Source organism: Entelurus aequoreus, linkage group LG12 (genome assembly GCF_033978785.1).
Source record: "Entelurus aequoreus isolate RoL-2023_Sb linkage group LG12, RoL_Eaeq_v1.1, whole genome shotgun sequence".
Taxonomy (NCBI): Eukaryota; Metazoa; Chordata; class Actinopteri; order Syngnathiformes; family Syngnathidae; genus Entelurus; species Entelurus aequoreus.
In genome coordinates this window covers 12,380,204-12,401,399 of record NC_084742.1, presented here as the reverse complement: position 1 = coordinate 12,401,399, position 21,196 = coordinate 12,380,204, and the positions used below count along the sequence as shown (strand labels likewise).

General features: G+C 38.0%; 1 protein-coding gene across 4 annotated transcripts in view; it reads right to left on the bottom strand.

Annotated features, from left to right (window-relative positions):
* sema3c (sema domain, immunoglobulin domain (Ig), short basic domain, secreted, (semaphorin) 3C) overlaps positions 1-21,196 on the bottom strand; it is an 89,671-nt gene that overhangs the window by 1,106 nt on the left and 67,369 nt on the right. For all 4 annotated transcript variants that reach the window (XM_062064727.1, XM_062064728.1, XM_062064730.1 and 1 more), the window contains 13 exons: positions 18,876-18,995; positions 18,330-18,420; positions 18,101-18,220; positions 17,891-18,033; positions 14,634-14,748; positions 14,246-14,315; positions 11,833-11,977; positions 9,229-9,451; positions 8,966-9,054; positions 5,529-5,570; positions 5,192-5,349; positions 1,845-1,912; positions 1,608-1,738 (listed from right to left, as the gene is read on the bottom strand). In XM_062064727.1, the coding sequence (XP_061920711.1) occupies positions 1,608-1,738; positions 1,845-1,912; positions 5,192-5,349; positions 5,529-5,570; positions 8,966-9,054; positions 9,229-9,451; positions 11,833-11,977; positions 14,246-14,315; positions 14,634-14,748; positions 17,891-18,033; positions 18,101-18,220; positions 18,330-18,420; positions 18,876-18,995 (1,515 nt within the window). The remainder of the gene's footprint in view (positions 1-1,607; positions 1,739-1,844; positions 1,913-5,191; positions 5,350-5,528; positions 5,571-8,965; positions 9,055-9,228; positions 9,452-11,832; positions 11,978-14,245; positions 14,316-14,633; positions 14,749-17,890; positions 18,034-18,100; positions 18,221-18,329; positions 18,421-18,875; positions 18,996-21,196) is intronic.

Genomic DNA, 21,196 nt, shown 5'->3' with positions numbered 1-21,196 from the left:
AAAAAATCTACAGGTATGTAAATTGTGCAGTTTTTTAATGTTGTACATAGTATTTTTCAAATTAAAAAAATGACCTATGACAACAATAATGTAGGATTTAGCATAGAAATACAGTTCAAAACACATAAAATAGAGACATTATGAATAGTGCTATATATTAATAATATATTTGAATAATAATCTGGATTGATAACATTTTTAAATACGATTAAAAACACACAAAATATGACATGTTTCACAATTAAAATGTTTTCATCTTCTGGTGACGACATCATTGCTTTCCTGGACATTATTTCTAAAATTAATAACAGTATTAGTAATAATAATAATAATAATAATAAAAATAAAATAAAATAATTGTGATAGTGATGATAACGATGAGCATGATAATGACAATATTTATGATAATGATGACACAATACCAATTGTGATAAGAATAAATAAAAATTACAAACAAATAATACTAAAACAAAGAATAATAATAATTATATAGAAATGCAAGTAGTAAAATAATAATAGTTAAAAATAAATATAAATTATGACTAAAAGTAAGAATATAAACAAACACATTTTGATATTAATGTTAATATTACTACTACTAATACAATATTAATAACAACAGAAATAATTATAATTATGATAATAATAATAATAAAAATAATAAACATTTGTGATTGTAATATGAATAGTACATTTAAATTGCGATACAAAAACCATAATATTTTTTGATAATAATAATAAAAAAATCTGAATCAGAATCAGTTTTATTGGCCAAGTGTGTTCAACACATAAATAAATGATAAATGAGTTATACTTGTATAGCGCTTTTCTACCTTCAAGGTACTCAAAGCGCTTTGACAGTATTTCCACATTTACCCATTCACACACACATTCACACACTGATGGCGGGAGCTGCCATGCAAGGCGCTAACCAGCAGCCATCAGAGGCAAAGGGTGAAGTGTCTTGCCCAAGGACACAACGGACGTGACTAGGAAGGTAGAAGGTGGGAATTGAACCCCAGTAACCAGCAACACTCCGATTGCTGGCACATAAGGAATTAGACTTGGTAGTCTGTGCTGTCTTTGTTCAATAGTAATAGTAATAATAATAATAATAAATACAGATAGTGGTGAGAACAATCATATTTTTTTAGAAGTATAATAATAATAATGATATAATAATTAAAATGTATATATATTTATATTAATTTGATAATAATAACACTCAGCTGCATCTGGGCGGAAGATAGGCTCCAGCGACCCCTCCGTGATCCCGAAAGGGACAAGCGGTAGAAAATGGATGGATGGATGGATGGATGGATAATAACACTTACAAATTACACAAAAAATAATACAAATAATTATACTAATACCAATACTTTTGATAATAATAATAATAATAATACAAATTGGAATACTAGCAATAATGAATATAATTTTCAAAAAATAATAATAATACTAACAATACTTTTGATGATAATACAAATTGTGATGGGAATAATAAATATAAATCACAATAAAAAATAATAATACCAATAATATGTTTACAACAATATTGATCACCATCAGGACACTAAAAGACAACTTTCAGGCTAACCCTGACTGACCTCTTTTCTCCTGTCATTGTCCCTATGGATGAGCCAGCGGATGGAGGCCTGGGGGGCCTTGGGGAGACACTCCAGGAAGGTGGTGTTGTTTTTGACGGCGTATTGCGTCATCTCCACAGCGTTCCTGTAGGCTGTCATCAACACATCAACTGTCATTTCTAATGCAACGTTTAATGATCAGCACACTGGGCTGTGGCTAATTACTGGAAATGAAGCCAACACAGGACCAGTGCATACCTTTCAGGTTGAATCCTCTGCACTGAGTGAGAGGATTTCCATGCATGATGTCCTGCCTCCTGCTCCTCCTGCAAGGAAAGCAAACTTGTTAGCAATGGATTTCCTCTAATTGGACCTCCTGAAAGGAGACCGAAGAGGCTGAGGCGACGTGTCACTCGGACCGTCCTGTCTGGGTTTTGTTTGGCCTGACTTATTGTGAAGTGTGTCTTGAAACAACAGTCATCAGCCTGCAGTGCTGCACTGTATTATCTATTTATTCTCTTCTTGTAGTACTGCATGCTATTATGTGCTTCTTTATTATTTTACTCCAGTACTACATCCTATAATGTATTTATTTACTATGTTCTCATAATAGTGCATCCAATTATGTATGTATTCATTTGATTGTATTACTGCATGCTATTATGTGTTTCTTTATTATTTTACTCCAGTACCACATCCTATAATGTATGTATTTACTATGTTCTCATAATACTGCATCTTATTATGTATTTATTCATTTGATTGTAGTACTGCATCCTATTACGTATTATTATTTTATTGTAGTTCTGCATCTTATTATGTATTTATTATTTTTTCAGTACTTCATCCGTTTAAGTATTTATATTTTGTATGTATTAATTTTTTTCCAGCAGGACTGCACACATTTAAGTATTTATATTTTTTCTTGTACTGACTCCTGTTATGCATTTATTTATTATTATCCTGCAGTACTGCAACTTATGTATTTAATATGTTTTTGTAGTTGTGCATCATTTTAAGTACTTTTTTTGTAGTACTGCATCCGATTATGTATTTATTTAATATTTTCCAGCAGTACTGCATCTTATTATGTTCTTGTAGAAATGCATCCTTTTAAGTATTTGTTTGTACTACTGCCTTCTGTTGTGTACTTATTTATTATTTTCCTCTATTACTGCATCCTATTATGTATTATTATTTTCTTGTAGTACTGCATCTCATTATGTGTCTATTTATTATTTTCCCGCAGTACTGTATCTCATCATGTATTTATTTATTCCTTTTCTGCAGTACTGAGTCTTGTTATGTATTGATTTATTGTCCTGCAATACTGCATCCTATTATGTATTTATTATTTTCTTATACTACTGCAACATATTTATGTCTTTATTACCGGTAGTCATTTTGTTAGTGATACATAATTAATTTTTGTAAAATAAGTTCAACCAAATAATAAGAATAGCAATAAACACCGTAGTAAACATCGTGAAAATAATAATAGTAATAATAATTCAATTATATTTTATATTAAAAAGTAGTTTAATTATTATGATACAATATTCAAAAAATTATATATTATTGTATTAATATTAAAATATGTTACTTATTTAATTATCTAACTCATGATATAGCTGTTGTATTAAACACTTATACAAATAATTATATAATAATACATATAAAATAGGAAAAAAAACCTGTACATTTTTATTACAATTTTGTAATTAGATTTATTGTATTAATACTGATGAACATATTTAAAATACAAAATTAAATACAAATATTTAATACATATTTAAAAAAATACATAAATCAATCAATATTTCTATGATCATTAATTTCATAGTGTTATTATATATTATTAACAATATTTATACTTCATGATGTACTGCAGAAGTACTACTACAAAAAAATACTATAACCTGAAGATGATGAAAAAGTCTTGTATTCGGGATCTAGAGACGTATACATTAAACCAGGGATTCTCAAACTGTGGTACGTGTACCACTAGTGGTCCATCTAGTGGTATGCCAAAAAATTACTTAATGAAATTAAAGGCCTACTGATATGACATTTTTTTATTTAAATGGGGATAGCAGATCCATTCTATGTGTCATACATGATCATTTCGCGATATTGCCATATTTTTGCTGAAAGGATTTAGTAGAGAACAACGACGATAAAGTTCGCAACTTTTGGTCGCTGATAAGAAAAAGCCTTGCCCTTACCGGAAGTAGCGTGACGTCACAAGCTGGAGTGCTGCTCACATTTCCCTATTGTTTACACCAGCAGCGAGAGAGATTCGGACCGAGAAAGCGACGATTAACCCATTAATTTGAGCGAGGATGAAAGATTCGTGGATGAGGAAAGTGAGAGTGAAGGACTATAGTGCAGTGCAGGACGTATCTTTTTTCGCTCTGACCGTAACTTAGGTACAAGGGTTCATTGGATTCCACACTTTCTCCTTTTTCTATTGTGGATCACGGATTTGTATTTTAAACCACCTCGGATACTATATCCTCTTGAAAATGAGAGTCGAGAACGCGAAATGGACATTCACAGTGACTTTTATCTCCATGACAATACATTGGCGAAACACTTCAGCTACGGAGCTAACGTGGTAGCATCGGGCTCAAATGCAGATATAAACAAAAGAAATAAACCCCTGACTGGAAGGATAGACAGAAAATCAACAATACTATTAAACCCTGGACATGTAAATACACGGTTAATGCTTTCCAGCTTGGTGAAGATTAACAATGCTATTGCTAACGACGCCATTGAAGCTAACTTAGCAACGGGACCTCACAGAGCTATGATAAAAACATTAGCGCTCCACCTACGCCAGCCAGCCCTCATCAACACCCGTGCTCACCTGCGTTCCAGCGATCGACGGAAGGACGAAGGACTTCACCCGATCATCCGTGCGGTCGGCGGCTAGCATCGGCTAGCGCGTCTGCTATCCAAGTCAAAGTCCTCCTGGTTGTGTTGCTGCAGCCAGCCGCTAATACACCGATCCCACCTACAACTTTCTTCTTTGCAGTCTTCATTGTTCATTAAACAAATTGCAAAAGATTCACCAACACAGATGTCCGGAATACTGTGGAATTTTGAGATGAAAACAGAGCTTTTTTGTATTGGATTCAAAGGTGTACCAATACTTCCGTTTAACTAGTGACGTCACTCGCATACGTCATCATACAAAGACGTTTTCAACCGGAAGTTTAGCGGGAAATTTAAAATTGCACTTTATAAGTTAACCCGGCCGTATTGGCATGTGTTGCAATGTTAAGATTTCATCATTGATATATAAACTATCAGACTGCGTGGTCGGTAGTAGTGGGTTTCAGTAGGCCTTTAAGTGTTACTGTTCAAACTGTGTGTAATGTTACAGTGGCCAAAAATATTCAATATACTTGTTAAATAAAACCTCTACCTTGTTTTTAATGAATAATTAGGCCTACTAGGCCACTGTATTTTAATGTTTGTCGTTATGGTGGTTTTCTGAGGTCGTACTTGGTGAAAAAGTTTGGGGAGTTTGCATTAAACCGATGCAGGTGTTCAGGTGTTGTGGCCAAGCAGAGATGGCGTCAGGAAAAGTGTCAAACCTTTTCCCGCTGGGGTAAAAGCGGGAGCAGCTGAGGCCATCCCAGGCGCAGTAGGGGTCCCTGGCGAGGCAGCAGTCAGCGCAGGCCGAGCCGTAAGCGTGACAGCGGTGCAGAGAGACCTGAGAGACCCCCAACTCCGAGCTGATGTAGAGCTGTTGCTGCAAAACCAAACAGTTCAAAGGTCAGCCTGCCGCCATGTTTGTCTTCCTAAGTGGACGCAGCAGTGCCGCCACAATTCAGGCTTATTATTTCCTGGCCTGGGGGCGGGGCTAAATGGCACTGGAGAGAAGCAAAGAAACGCATGAAGACAATAAAAGATTCTGGAGGGAACACTTACCTTTTTAGGCGAGATTCTCAAGTTTGTAACCGCAGCTTGGCTCTGCAATACACAAGATGGTTCAGCAGTTTAGCACACATTTAACACAGGGCTTATTATTATTATTACTTTTTTATATTAGACATTCAAGGAAGTAGGAACACACTTTAGGGGTTTGACGGGGATTCCCAAGCAGGCTTCACTACATTAGTTACACAGGCACCATCTAATATGTTTGTAATGGCAGGGTTAATTTATCCCAGGGATGACCAAACTTTTTGACTTGGGGGCCACATTGGGATAAAAAAAAATGCATGTTAAGTATAACACAATATGTAAAAAAAAAAAAAAAAAAAAAAAAAAAAAAAAAAATATATATATATATATATATATATATATATATATATATATATATATATATATATATATATATATATATATATATATATATATATATATTAGGAATGTAAATCTTTGGGTGTCCCACGATTAGATTCAAAATCGATTTTTTTTCAATTCAACACGATTCTCGTTTCAAAAACGATTTTTTTCCCGATTCAAAACGATTCTCTATTCATTCAATACATAGGATTTCAGCAGGATCTACCCCAGTCTGCTGACATGCAAGCAGAGTAGTAGATTTTTGTAAAAAGCTTTTTATAATTGTAAAGGACAATGTTTTATCAACTGATTGCAATAATGTAAATTTGTTTTAACTATTAAAGGAACCAAAAATATGACTTATTTTACCTTTGTGAAAATATTGGACAAAGTGTGTTGTCAAGCTTATGAGATGCGATGCAAGTGTAAGCCACTGTGACACTATTGTTCTTCTTTTTTATTTTTTATAAACCCATCCATCCATCCATTTTCTACCGCTTATTCCCTTCGGGGTCGCGGGGGGTGCTGGAGCCTATCTCAGCTACAATCAGGCGGAAGGCGGTGTACACCCTGGACAAGTCGCCACCTCGTCTAATGATAATGTCAATGAGGGATTTTTAATCACTGCTATGTTGAAATTGTAACTAATATTGATACTGTTGTTGATAATATTCATTTTTGTTTCACTACTTTTGGTTTGTTCTGTCGTGTTTGTGTCTCATCTCAATTGCTTTGTTTATTGCAGTTCTGAGTGTTGCTGGGTCGGGTTTGGTTTTGGAATTGGATTGCATTGTTATGGTATTGCTGTGTATTGTTTTGTTGGGATTGATTAATTAAAAAAAAATAAATAAATAAAATAAAAAAATAAATAATAAAAAAATTAATAAAAAAAATAAAATCGATTTTTAAAAAATAAGAATCGATTCTGAATCGCACAACGTGAGAATCACGATTCGAATTCGAATCGATTTTTTCCCACACCCCTAATATATATATATATATATATATATATATATATATATATATATATATATATATATATATATATATATATATATATATATATATATATATATATATATATATATATATATATATATATATATATATTATATTAATGTAGTTAATATGTATTTAATAATTAATATAATTAGATATTAAAACTATGTGTATCTATCTCAGCTGCATTCGGGCGGAAGGCGGGGTATACCCAGGACAAGTCGGCACCTCATCGCAGGGCCAACACAGATAGATAGACAACATTCACACACTAGGGCCAATTTGTTGTTGCCAATCAACCTATCCCCATCTGCATGTCTTTGGAGGTTGGAGGAAGCTGGAGTACCCGGAGGGAACCCATGCAGTCACGGGGAGAACATGCAAACTTGATTATAGTATTTTTCAAATAAAAAAAATGACCTATGACAACAATAATGTAGGATTTAGCATAGAAATACAGTTCAAAACAAATAAAATAGAAACATTATGAATAGTGCTGTATACAGTGCTATATATTAATAATATATTTGAATAATAATCCGGATTGATAACATTTTTAAATACGATTAAAAACACACAAAATATGACATGTTTCACAATTAAAGTGTTTTCATCTTCTGGCGACGACATCATTGCTTTCCTGGACATTATTTCTAAAAGTAGTAATAGTAATAGTAATTATAATAATAATAATAATAATAACACTTTATGTGATCAAGTAATGTGCAAATGTAAAACATTTTAGTGAAGAAAATGTTAAAGAATGTTTGAAATAATACGGACAATACATTTATAATGCAGTTTAAAGACCAAATAATACTTATTTTATTAATTATTCTTTTTATATTTTAGGGATGTAACGATATCAAAATCTCACAGTACGATATTACGATATTAAGCCTACGGTATGACATTATTGTGGTATATGACCAAAAAAAAGACTTAAAACCTTTATAGTGTGTGTGTGTGTGTGTGTGTGTGTGTGTGTGTGTGTGTGTGTGTGTGTGTGTGTGTGTGGGGGGGGGGGGGGGGATCTATCTATCTATCTATCTTTCTATCTCTGTAGTGGACATCGCTTTGGAAATTGCTGATTCTCAAAAAAAGATAGCTGACAATGTAACGTTGGATAATGTAAATACCTCACAAATTGATGCTTGGCCTCCTTTGTATCAAATATATTTTCCGGGTGGTGTTTTTTTCAAGTAGCTTCTTATATTACTTGTGTTCCCCGCAGTGTGTGTCATGAAACTTTTGTTTGTTTGTTCCTACTTCAAAAAAGGATAATAAATCCATTTAACGACAAGTTGATTCAATGTTATTGACAAAAAAAAAAAGTGGGTTGAAACATCACAACTTCTGACCGGCTTTACGTGTCATCTTGGAAACACTCCAGACGAAGGCGGCGACTTTGCCCTGCAGTATAAAGCAGTTGAGCTTTTCGCCAGGGTTTGTTTGTCTGTCTGCTAGCTAGCAACATAACTCAAAAAGTTATGGATGGATTTGAATGAAACCCTCAACAAATGTCCAAAAAAAACAATCTTTCTCTCACGTTGACGACCTCCCACACGCTCGCACTACGCAGGGAATTTTGTGAGATGAAAAAACCACACTGACTGTTACACCTCACGGTATTATTGTGATGATTTTCATACAGAAATACTGTGGTATTTATAATACCGTTACGCCCCTCCTATTGTTTTGATTTTTCATCAAAACAAGTGAGGCTCTGACTCAGCTGCCTACCCCGACCGTGCGTCCCTGGGCAACACGGTCGGGGCAAATGTTTTGACGTATTTCACTCTTTTGTGCGCAGCGGTTCAGTAGTAGAAGAGTTCCAAGATGGAACTGTAACTATCGCCTTCAGGGCTATGCAACCTAGCATGCTTTTTGGGAGAACAGCCCGGTTTCCAGCTGCTTAAGTTCATGACAAATTTGCTGAGCTAAAACAGCAAAGCTTGCTCACAAGACAACAAGCAGACTCCCGACTAAAACGTCCATCTTTGTCTGCCTGCCCCTAAACCTTCCTCCTCCTCCTCCTCCTCTGTGATTGTGGAAAGTGATAAAAGAAAGAACACAACCTTAAAGACTTCCAGCTCCTCCAGGATCAGATCCTCATGCAGGGAGTGGTTGGTGGGCAGGGCGATCACCTTCTGGACGGTACCTTTGTCTGGATGAAGAGGAGCATTTTGTTACATGGAAAATATCTGATAAGAAAAAAAGAAAAGTGTGCTGGCTGCTCTTCAAAAATTTGGCCTAGAGAAACAAAAATGCTGCCTGATCAAACACCAGCACTTGTGTCCCTTTTTCCCATTCTAAGATAGTCAAAATTCAGTCTTCCTACCGGTGCCCAAGAACAGTACTTGGTAATTTCCATCCGCCGCCGCCACCTGGTCCACAGCCACCGACGTGTACTTGTAGTCGGCCCCTGTGCGGACCACCAGAGGTCTCCTCCCGATAGGGTATATCGCATTGAACATGACCGGGTGGTTGCGGACGAAGTTAACCACGTCGTCCGGGAACTCTTTGGTGGTGTGGATGTCCGGTGTGAAGGCGCCGCCGGGACACTAAGGGGCAGGGGGGAACAAGTCAACAACCCGAACAAGGTGAAGAGATGCAGGAGAATTTATTACAAAATGGTACATAAAATCCCTAAAACTACAGATGTGGCTGTAGGCAACCCACTAATATAATATTTTACTGACTCCACAAGATGGCAGTAGCCGCATTTAAAGCAGGGGGCCCCAAACTATATCCGGCCAACAAGCACCCAAAATCTGTCCCGCGGGATGTCCTAAGTAAGACAAAAAAAAAGTTTGATCAGTCCTATTCAGCCACTCAGATGCCCAAATATGCTGAACAGATTTATTTTACAAAAGAGAAAAAAGAGCAAAGAAAAAGAAGATGTCGTTTTGAGACACTTGTGATTAATCAATCAAAGTTTATTTGTATCCCTTAATCACAATGATTAACGGCTATATAAATAAACTTTGATAGATTGATTGAAGATGGAGGGGGACATTGTGGGGACAGGTAAAGGACAAGACAACAAAATTAATAAATAAATATAATATTATATATACACTACCGTTCAAAAGTTTGGGGTCACATTGAAATGTCCTTATTTTTGAAGGAAAAGCACTTTAAACTAGTCTTAACTTAAAAAAAATACACTCTATACATTGCTAATGTGGTAAATGACTATTGTAGCTGCAAATGTCTGGTTTTTGGTGCAATATCTACATAGGTGTATAGAGGCCCATTTCCAGCAACTATCACTCCAGTGTTCTAATGGTACAATCAATGTGTTTGCTCATTGGCTCAGAAGGCTAATGGATGATTAGAAAACCCTTGTGCAATCATGTTCACACATCTGAAAACAGTTTAGCTCGTTACAGAAGCTACAAAACTGACTTTCCTTTGAGCAGATTGAGTTTCTGGAGCATCACATTTGTGGGGTCAATTAAACGCTCAAAATGGCCAGAAAAAGAGAACTTTCATCTGAAACTCGACAATCTATTCTTGTTCTTAGAAATGAAGGCTATTCCACAAAATTGTTTGGGTGACCCCAAACTTTTGAACGGTAGTGTATATATATATATACACACATACATGTATATATGTATTTTTATTTATATACATACATATACACACATACATTAACACACATACCTATATACATACATATACACACATATGTACTTATATACATACACATACACATGCATATATATACATACACATATATATGTATACTCATATATATACATTTATAATTATACATCTATACACACATATTTATGTGTATATATATACATACACACGCACACACACACACACACACACACACACACACACACACACACACACACACACACACACACACACACACATGCATATATATACATACACATATATATGTATACTCATATATATACATTTATAATTATACATCTATACACACATATTTATGTGTATATATATACATACACACGCACACACACACACACACACACACACACACACACACACACACACACACACACACACACACACACACACACACACACACACACACACACACACACACACACACACACACACACACACACACACACACACACACACAATTTTACATATATACATATATAAACTACATACTAAAAGTAAAACAGTTCAGGGAGCTCTGATTTTTATTTTTTTACATTTTTCTGTTACTTCTTATCCCAGCTATACTTTAAGTTTATTTTCTTTTACAATTCACACTGTAGTCGGTTCCTGGGTTTTTACTAGTCCTATTAAGCTAACACATTACTTCCCCTCATCCTACCCTCAAAAAATGGGGAATATTCCACTTGTCAAAATGGTCCACAGGAAATTGCGTCATTCAGATCCTCTGCAGGCCATGAGAAGACCAAAAATAATTCACTCATTTCTTTTTGTAGGTATTTGATTATAATTCAACTATGATATCTCAGCACAGTCCTGTTGCCTAAACTATTTTTTTTATGTTATTTTATTTATTTTTAATAATTTAGTTTAACCACTGTAATGTACTTAGTGTCAACATGCTATTAGCATACATGTCTGTAGCTCTATTTCATGTATTTGTTAATTCTACGCTAATTGTTACTTTCAGTTGTGTTACTTGAATGAGTCATGTTCAGTTTAGGAACCTTGTACAAAATTGAAAGGAATTTGCCCAAGATGGCCAATACACATTTTTTCCTAGTTCAATATGTGTTTCATTAAATTTACTGTTGAAAAAAGACATAGATGTCAGTTTATTTTGACAGATTTAAACAAGCGTGGACTCAGTGAAATGTCTTTATAAAGGAAATGTAATGTTCTCATGAGAACCAACAAACTTTGTTAAGAAAATCGTGACTATGACACGTAAAATCCCTGTAAATTCCCAAAAGGAAAAAAAAACAGAGCGTAAACTTACGGTCCCAGGCCTCGGGTACGGGATGCGTCCCTGGAAGGCTACCCACTGGAAGTTGGGTCCGTCCCTGTGAGCGAAGGGCCCGTTGAAGACGGTGAGGACGTCGGCCATGTTGTACACGCACACCGCCGAGCCTTTGAAGACGGAGCTAAGACGAGAGAAAAGACCGAAGGGCGGTTTTGCAAAGTTTCTCTGAGGTCATGAGAATAGTCGTTCACCTCGTATTCCTCGCTTCAAAGCGCAGCAGGAACAGAAGCGCATTGTGCAAAAAGGATTAAGAGGAATAAAGCGGTGCTAAAGAATAACAAGCAGCGTTTGCGGTGTTTGGGTTGGCCGCATTAGCTTGTCGGACACGGCGGATAGCGAGGGTCTTTGGTGAGGCCGCCGCTGTGCCAGCGCCACTTGGGGACGACCATACCGACTCAATTAGAGATGAAAACAGAAGGATCGAGTGACCCGCCTTGAGAATTTGCCACGCTCATCCAGACTGACACACGATACGCTCGGACAGAAGCAATCAGGGCTGCCTATGGCATAATATTTCAATCATTTAAAAAAAGTGGTTAGTGGCTAAACCCATTTTATTGTTGACATGTTTTTCACTGGACTACGGTCCACATTTTGGTCAATATGACTGGTTTATGTCCCTTCAAAAACAACTATTGAGTTCAAGGGGTGCACATGATTGCGGCCTGTAAATTCTGCCTAGCAACAAGTGGGAGCAGGGGAAATCATCCTGTTGCAGCAGCTAGCTAAAATTGTATCTCAGCTGTGACATTTTGCGATCAATCAAGTTGACTTTTTGATATTTTTGAACCACAAATCACTTCAACTGTTTTTTTTCGTTCACCCTGTCCTTTATCGGTTGTGTTACTGAGTGTAAGTTTTGCGTTTTTATTACCTTTTGAGTTTCAATAGTCCATATGTTTTTGCCCTGAAAAGTCTGCCTAGCAACAAGTGACCTCACAACAAAGGACAATTATTAGTGGTGCTCGATATTGGCTTTTTTGCGTATATCGGATATGCTTTTGGATTAAAACATCAACTGATAATAATATTTACAACTCAGATGTGAAATATTCCAGACCGTGGATATACTGTGCTGGCGAGCCCGTTGCTCTCTGGAGCACGGCGCACATTGATGATGTCATCATGCTTGTGAGTAACTTCATTCATGCAGGACATTATTGTGTTCTCAGGGCATTGAATCAAACACAACTGAACTGTTCAGCTTGTCCGAGCAGACTTCTACGGCTCATGCTCAAAGACTAGTTAGGACAGTTCTATACTGACTCTCTGCAAAAGCTGGACAGATTAATTGTGATAAAGACTAGATAGGTCAGCACTGGTGTTGACTCTTCACTAGAACTGGTTAGATAAATTGTGATAAGACTAGATTGGACTGCACCGGTGCCGACTTTTGACTAGTGCTGGATAGATAAATTCTGATAAAGACTAGCTAGGAAAGCTCTATTGTCGACTCTCGACTCTAGTTGGATAGATACATTTTGATCAAGACTAAATAGGACAGCCATAGTGTAAACTCTGGATGAGAGCTAGATAAATCAACTGTGATGATAGGACAGCTCCAGTGTCGACCATCGACTAGAGCTGGGTAGATAAATTGTGAAAAAAACTAGATAGGAGAGCGATAGTGTAAACTCTTGACTAGAGCTACATAAATTAATTGCAATGATAGGACAGGTCTAGTGCTGACTCTCGACTAGAGATGGGTATATCTCGTCTATGAGCAGGAACTGATTAAACTAGCTTTGTTTGACATGAGAGCTGTCCTATCGAATCTTTGACTGGTGAAGGTCACGTGATTATACATACAGAGAATCATCCATTCATTTGGTGTCATTATTATCGTCAGAAAAATTGATACCGATATGATCTGATATCTCATTTTTATGGCGATATCGCCTGATTATATCAATCGGCCGAGATTGTTGGACATCTTTAAAAATTAGCGATAGCAATTGAGTAGATCTACATTGCTTGAGCTAGCTAAAATTGGTCTGAGTTGCAACAATGATTCCCGGGCGCGGCACCACTGCTGCCCACTGCTCCCCTCACCTCCCAGGGGGTGAACAAAAGGATGGGTCAAATGTAGAGGACAAATTTCACCACACCTAGTGTGTGTGTGACAATCATTGGTACTTTAACTTAACTTTTAACTTAACGTTATGGATCGTCTGTACTATAACAATGGGTCAAAAGAACACTGGCATTACTAACTGTAGGCAAAGCTGGTGAAAGGTAGCATAATATACTTATGAGTCGATCATTTTGTAGCAGATTCAGAAAGCTGCGGTTGTAAGGAAAGACAAGTTTTCCCTGCCTATGATCCGTAGTGTTTGTTTGGCACTATCAGAATCAAACTTTCCAGTCAAAGCGTGCAGGAATTTGCTACCTTGTGGATGTGAAGACCCCGAACACCAAGAGGCCTTTGGGATGATCGCTTTCCAGCAAAAACACACTTTCTGCAGGAGAGACACACGAGAAGTCTTCAGTTTTATCTTCCTTCTACAGGCATTGTTGCCAAAACGCGTCCAACACACTTTAAACAATGGATGCGTTTGCAGATGTAGTGATGAGCTGCAAGGCGGGGTGTGTGTGTGTGTGTGTATTAAGCAATATGAGCTTCCAAGGAGCAACAGAGGACGTGTTATGGCAGCCGTCGAGTCCCGGGGTCCAAATCCCGGATAAAGTGAGGAAGTCCCGTGGCTTGTTTACGGAGAAAGCAAAAGGACCTTCAGGACTACAAAAGCCTTGGAATTCAAAACAGAGCAGAGACTCACCGAGTTCATCAAAGTGAGTCTCGGTGCCGTCCTCCTCCAGGACGGAACACACCATCCTGGCCTTGAGGAAGGTGGTCCACTTGTTGACCAGACTGCGCTGTCCTCCGATGTCGCTCTGCCAGGAAGACAAGCATCTCAAGCCCAACATAACAACAAGAACAGGCCCATAAAGTAGGTATGACAGCTCTTGTGTCAACTCTCGACGACAGCCGGGTAGTTAATTGTGATCAACTCTAGCTAGGACAGCCAGAGTGACAATTTTTGACTAGAGCTGGGTAGGTGGATTGTGATAAAGACTAGATAGAACAGCCATAGTGTCAACTCCTGACTAGAGCTGAGTTAATACACTGTAATAAAGACTGAATAGGACAGCTCTGTTGTCAACTCATGAATAGAACTGGATAAATAAACAGTGATAAAAAACTAGATAGGACAGCTGCAGTGTCAACTCTCGACTAGAGCTGGGTCGATGTGATGAAGACTATACAGGACAGATCTAGTGTCAACTATCGACTAGAGCTGGATAGCTGGATTGTGATTAAGACTAGATAGGTCAGCTCTAGTGTTAACTCTCAACTAGTAACAAGTTAATAAATCTTAATAAAAACTGGATAGGACAACTCTAGTGTCAAGTCTAGACTAAAGCTGTATGTTTAATATGCAATAAAAAATAGATAGGATAGCTCTAGTGTCGACTCTCGACTAGAGCTAGGTAGATCATTTGTGATAAAGACTAGCTAGGACAACCCCAGTGTCAACCTTCGACTAGAAATGGGTAAATACGTTTTGATCAAGACAAGATAGGGCAGCTATAGTGTCAAATCTCAACTAGTAATGAGTTAATAAATTGTGATGAAAACTGGATTGGACAACTCTAGGATCAAGTCGCGGCGAAAGTTTGCTATATGATTTGTGATAAAGACTTGATAGGATAGCTTAAGTGTCAACTATCGACTGGAGCTGGATAGATCATTTGTGATTAAGACTAGATAGGACAGCTCAATTGTCAACTCTCAACTAGTAATGAGTTAACAAATTGTGATTAAAAACTAGATAGGACAACACTCATGTCAAGTCTCAACTAGAAGTTGTGATAAAGACTTGATAGGATAGCTTTAGTGTCAACGAGCTGGATAGTTAATGTATGATTAAGACTAGATAGGAAAGCTGTAGTGTCAACTCTCAACTAGTAAAGAGTTAACAAATTGTGATAAAACTGGATAGGACAATGCTAGTGTCAAGTCTCAACTAAAGCTCTACATATGATTTGTGATAAAGACTTGATAGGATAGCTATAGTGTCAACAATCGACGAAAGCTGGATAGTTAATTTTCGATTAAGACTAGATAGGACAGCTCTTGTGTCAACTCTCAACGAGCGCTGAGTTAATTATGCATGATAAAGACCGGATAGGACAGCTCCAGTGTCAACTCTCGACTAGAGCTGGGTAGATAATTTGTGATTAAGACTAGATAGGACCGCTCTTGTGTCAACTCAACTAGCGCTGAGTTAATAATGTATGAGAAAGACTGGATAGGACAGCTCTAGTGTCAACTCTCAACTAAAGCTCTACATATGATTTGTGATACAGACTTGATAGGATAGCTATAGTGTCAACTATCGACTAAAGCTGGATAGTTAATTTGCGATTAAGACTAGATAGGACAGCTCTTGTGTCAACTCTCAACGAGCGCTGAGTTAATTATGTACGATAAAGACTGGATAGGACAGCTCCAGTGTCAACTCTCGACTAGAGCTGGGTAGATCATTTGTGATTAAGACTAGATAGGACCGCTCTTGTGTCAACTCAACTAGCGCTGAGTTAATAATGTATGAGAAAGACTGGATAGGACAGCTCTAGTGTCAACTCTCAACTAAAGCTCTACATATGATTTGTGATACCGACTTGATAGGATAGCTATAGTGTCAACTATTGACTAAAGCTGGATAGTTAATTTGCGATTAAGACTAGATAGGACAGCTCTTGTGTCAACTCTCAACGAGCGCTGAGTTAATTATGTATGATAAAGACCGGATAGGACAGCTCCAGTGTCAACTCTCGACTAGAGCTGGGTAGATCATTTGTGATTAAGACTAGATAGGACCGCTCTCGTGTCAACTCAACTAGCGCTGAGTTAATAATGTATGATAAAGACTGGATAGGACAGCTCTAGTGTCAACTCTCAACTAAAGCTCTACATATGATTTGTGATACAGACTTGATAGGATAGCTATAGTGTCAACTATCGACTAAAGCTGGATAGTTAATTTGCGATTAAGACTAGATAGGACAGCTCTTGTGTCAACTCTCAACGAGCGCTGAGTTAATTATGTACGATAAAGACCGGATAGGACAGCTCCAGTGTCAACTCTCGACTAGAGCTGGGTAGATCATTTGTGATTAAGACTAGATAGGACCGCTCTCGTGTCAACTCAACTAGCGCTGAGTTAATAATGTATGATAAAGACTGGATAGGACAGCTCTAGTGTCAACTCTCAACTAAAGCTCTACATATGATTTGTGATACAGACTTGATAGGATAGCTATAGTGTCAACTATCGACTAAAGCTGGATAGTTAATTTGCGATTAAGACTAGATAGGACAGCTCTTGTGTCAACTCTCAACGAGCGCTGAGTTAATTATGTATGATAAAGACCGGATAGGACAGCTCCAGTGTCAACTCTCGACTAGAGCTGGGTAGATCATTTGTGATTAAGACTAGATAGGACCGCTCTCGTGTCAACTCAACTAGCGCTGAGTTAATAATGTATGATAAAGACTGGATAGGACAGCTCTAGTGTCAACTCTCAACTAAAGCTCTACATATGATTTGTGATACAGACTTGATAGGATAGCTATAGTGTCAACTATTGACTAAAGCTGGATAGTTAATTTGCGATTAAGACTAGATAGGACAGCTCTTGTGTCAACTCTCAACGAGCGCTGAGTTAATTATGTATGATAAAGACCGGATAGGACAGCTCCAGTGTCAACTCTCGACTAGAGCTGGGTAGATCATTTGTGATTAAGACTAGAGAGGACCGCTCTCGTGTCAACTCAACTAGCGCTGAGTTAATAATGTATGATAAAGACTGGATAGGACAGCTCTAGTGTCAACTCTCGACTAGAGCTGGGTAGACACATTGTGATATACTAGATAGGACAGCTCTAGTGTCAATTCTCAACTAGACCTGGGTAGATACATGTGATATACTAGATAGGACAGCTGCAGATGGAGTGATGAGCTGCGCTTACTGGACACACTCGGGCCACCATGGTGTGGATGTTCTTGGTGTTGCCGCTGTTGTCTGTCAGCCTCTCGCGGAAGAAGAAGTAGAGCTTGGAGTCGTTGGGGTCGGTGCCGTCGGGAATGTGGTGGGCGTCGATGAAGACCGGCTCTGATTGGAAGAACACCCTCCATAAGTCGCGCTAAAAAACGGACAAAATATGACCTGCGAGCCGCACCGCTTAGCCACTTGGAATTGTGCTGGTCGGTGCGCACGGCGTTCCTCTTGGTGAGGCTCCTAAAGATGGCCGCGTCCGTGCCCATGAAGTCGATGTACATGCCGGAGAAGAGCTCCTGGTCTGAGGGGCAAACGCGAGAAAGAGAGAGTGTAAAAGTCTTTGACATTCTCAAAATGAAATCATAAACAAGAGCATGCGTGAGGTGTTCAAGGAAGAAGACGTCACCTACTGAGCATGATGGACACGGTGTTGACTTGCGGGTTGAAGGAGCACCTCCCTTTTCCGGACTCGGACCTTGAGTCAACGTGAAATATTTGTTCCTGTGTCAGGGCAGAGGAGATGTCGTGACCTCACGGCAATAAATATGGAAGAAAATAACTTGTTGTTGAGATGTCTTTTTTCTGTGTCTTCCTAAGGAAGCTGCAGAATTAATCAGGCTGCTGCACTCCACCATAACTGGGAGCGTAAAGAAAATATTCCACAGGGGATATTTTCTTCAAGCTGCCAACAAACGTTACGGCTTCTTCTTCTTTAATGATGGACTTTCCAGCCAACCTCCGTCTGTCAGGAACGTGTGCATCGAACCTGGGAGGAATTCTCTACAATGACTGGCTTTAGCCCCCACAATCCCGCCATGTGCCGAGGGGGACCGGGGTGGCTTTGTTGCCATGGTGAAAAAAGCACCACCATCTGCCGTCCATGCTCCAACCTTGTCTCGAATCAAAGTGACGCACTGTCGGATGGATAAACCAGCACCAGTCTCAAGTTTGCCCACCTCGGGTCGGCGCCCTCTGTTGACGTAGGCGCACACGGGACTGTAGGCGCCGCTGCCACACATGAACAAGTGGGTTCTGTTGTACGGCTGCACCACCCGGATAAAGTTGCCGCATCCATGCTAGGGGAGGAGAAAGAATAAGACAGAGTCAAATTTAGTTAAAAAAAAAAAAAGGCACGAAAAGGTGGGCATTATTGCGCGGTCATCTGTTGCTAGGCAGGATATGTATGGCACAAAATGATGTCCATTTTCCAACAACATGTTTGAGAAGAAATCCAACAGTCCAAAAAAGGGTGCTATGAGGATGAATTTCACAAATATGTTGTGCTACAAATTCTATATCTACAATGATACAAAAATAAATAATACCGTATTTTTCAGAATATAAGTCGCAGTTTGTTTTTTTTCCGGACTATAAGTCGCAGTTTTTTTCATAGTTTGGCCGTCTTATACTCAGGAGCGACTTATGTGTGAAACTATTAACACATTACCGTAAAATATCAAATAATATTTTTTAGCTCATTCACGTAAGAGACTAGACGTATAAGATTTCATCGGATTTAGCGATTAGGAGTGACAGATTGTTTGGTAAACGTATAGCATGTTCTATATGTTATAGTTATTTGAATGACTCTTACCATAATATGTTACGTTAACATACCAGGCACGTTCTCAGTTGGTTATTTATGCGTCATATAACGTACACTTATTCAACCTGTTGTTCACTATTCTTTATTTATTTTAAATTGCCTTTCAAATGTCTATTGTTGGTGTTGGGTTTTATCAAATAAATTCCCCCCAAAAATGCGACTTATACTCCAGTGCGACTCAATAAAAATGTATTATATATATAGTACAGGCCAAAAGTTTGGACACACCTTCTCATTCAATGTGTTTTCTTTATTTTCATGACTATTTACCTTGTAGATTGTCACTGAAGGCATCAAAACTATGAATGACCACATGTGGAGTTATGTCCATCCATCCATTTTCTACCGCTTGTCCCTTTCGGGGTCACGGGGGTAACAAAAAAAGGTGAAAAAACTGAAAACATGCTTTATATTCTAGTTTCTTCAAAATAGCCACCCTTTGCTCTAAATACTGCTTTGCACACTCTTGGCATTCTCTCGATGAGCTTCAAGCACACCTGTGGGGGGGAAACCATTTCAGGTGACTACCTCTTGAAGCTCATAAAGAGAATGCCAAGAGTGTGCAAAAAATATATAAGATAGGCTCCAGCACCCCCCGCGACCCTGTAAGGGACAAGCGGTAGAAAAAGGATGGATGGATGGATATTAAAAAAAAATCAGTAAATGCTCCAGTAAAACAATGGCAGCTCTGAATTTTATCAGGATTTTTATGGATTTTTTTTCGCAGTGTACTAAATGTACTAAAAATATATGATTACATTGTAAAGTAAAACATAGCAAATAATCATTGAAAATATTCATTTTGATATTTAACATACACAATTATTCGGAATTTATTACAACTTGTATCCACTATTTATGTATAGAAAATCACTGTATTATTTTATGATTATTATTATTTGTTAAGCCTATTCAATTCGATAAATTAGCGTCATAATGTTTTCTCTGCGGGCGTGACACAATACCCCAAAAGAAATGTGTTGTGTTAGGAGAAGAGGAGGAAGTTCTTCTCCTGGTCCACAGCCAGCATACACAGCACGCCTGTTTATTGTCTGCCGAGGAACCATTCCATTGGACTGACGAATGCGGAGCGACAAGGCCTGCATACGATGCTCAGACGGTCACATGAGGCTGCTGCTATTAAGGTCAAGGAAGTGGAAACAAAGTTTGGGCTGGTGCAGAGGTAGAGGCCCTCATTATTTCATCTCCGTCCTCGTTTGTGCAGCTAATTAAGTTTTTATCTTGCAGGGGGAAAAAAAAAAGAAAGGAGAGGAAGGAAAGAATCGAGGCCGTCGGAGGAAGTCGGAATTAAAAAAATAATTTATATAAAAGGCAGCTGTTGCAAGGCGAGGCAGTAAAAACTGTATGGACATTTCACCCCATCACATACTCCACTCACCAGTTATGGTGACAGGACATTAAAAGGACACGACATCCAAGCATTAGAGCAGTAGTCACCAACCTTTTCCAGCCCAAGATCCCTAGTCCCAGCCAAAAACCAAAGCAAGTTCTATCAATATATATATATATATATATATATATATATATATATATATATATATATATATATATATATATATATATATATATATATATAGTACAGGACACACCTTATCATTCAATGGGTTTTCTTTATTTTCATGACTATTTACATTGTCACTGAAGGCATCA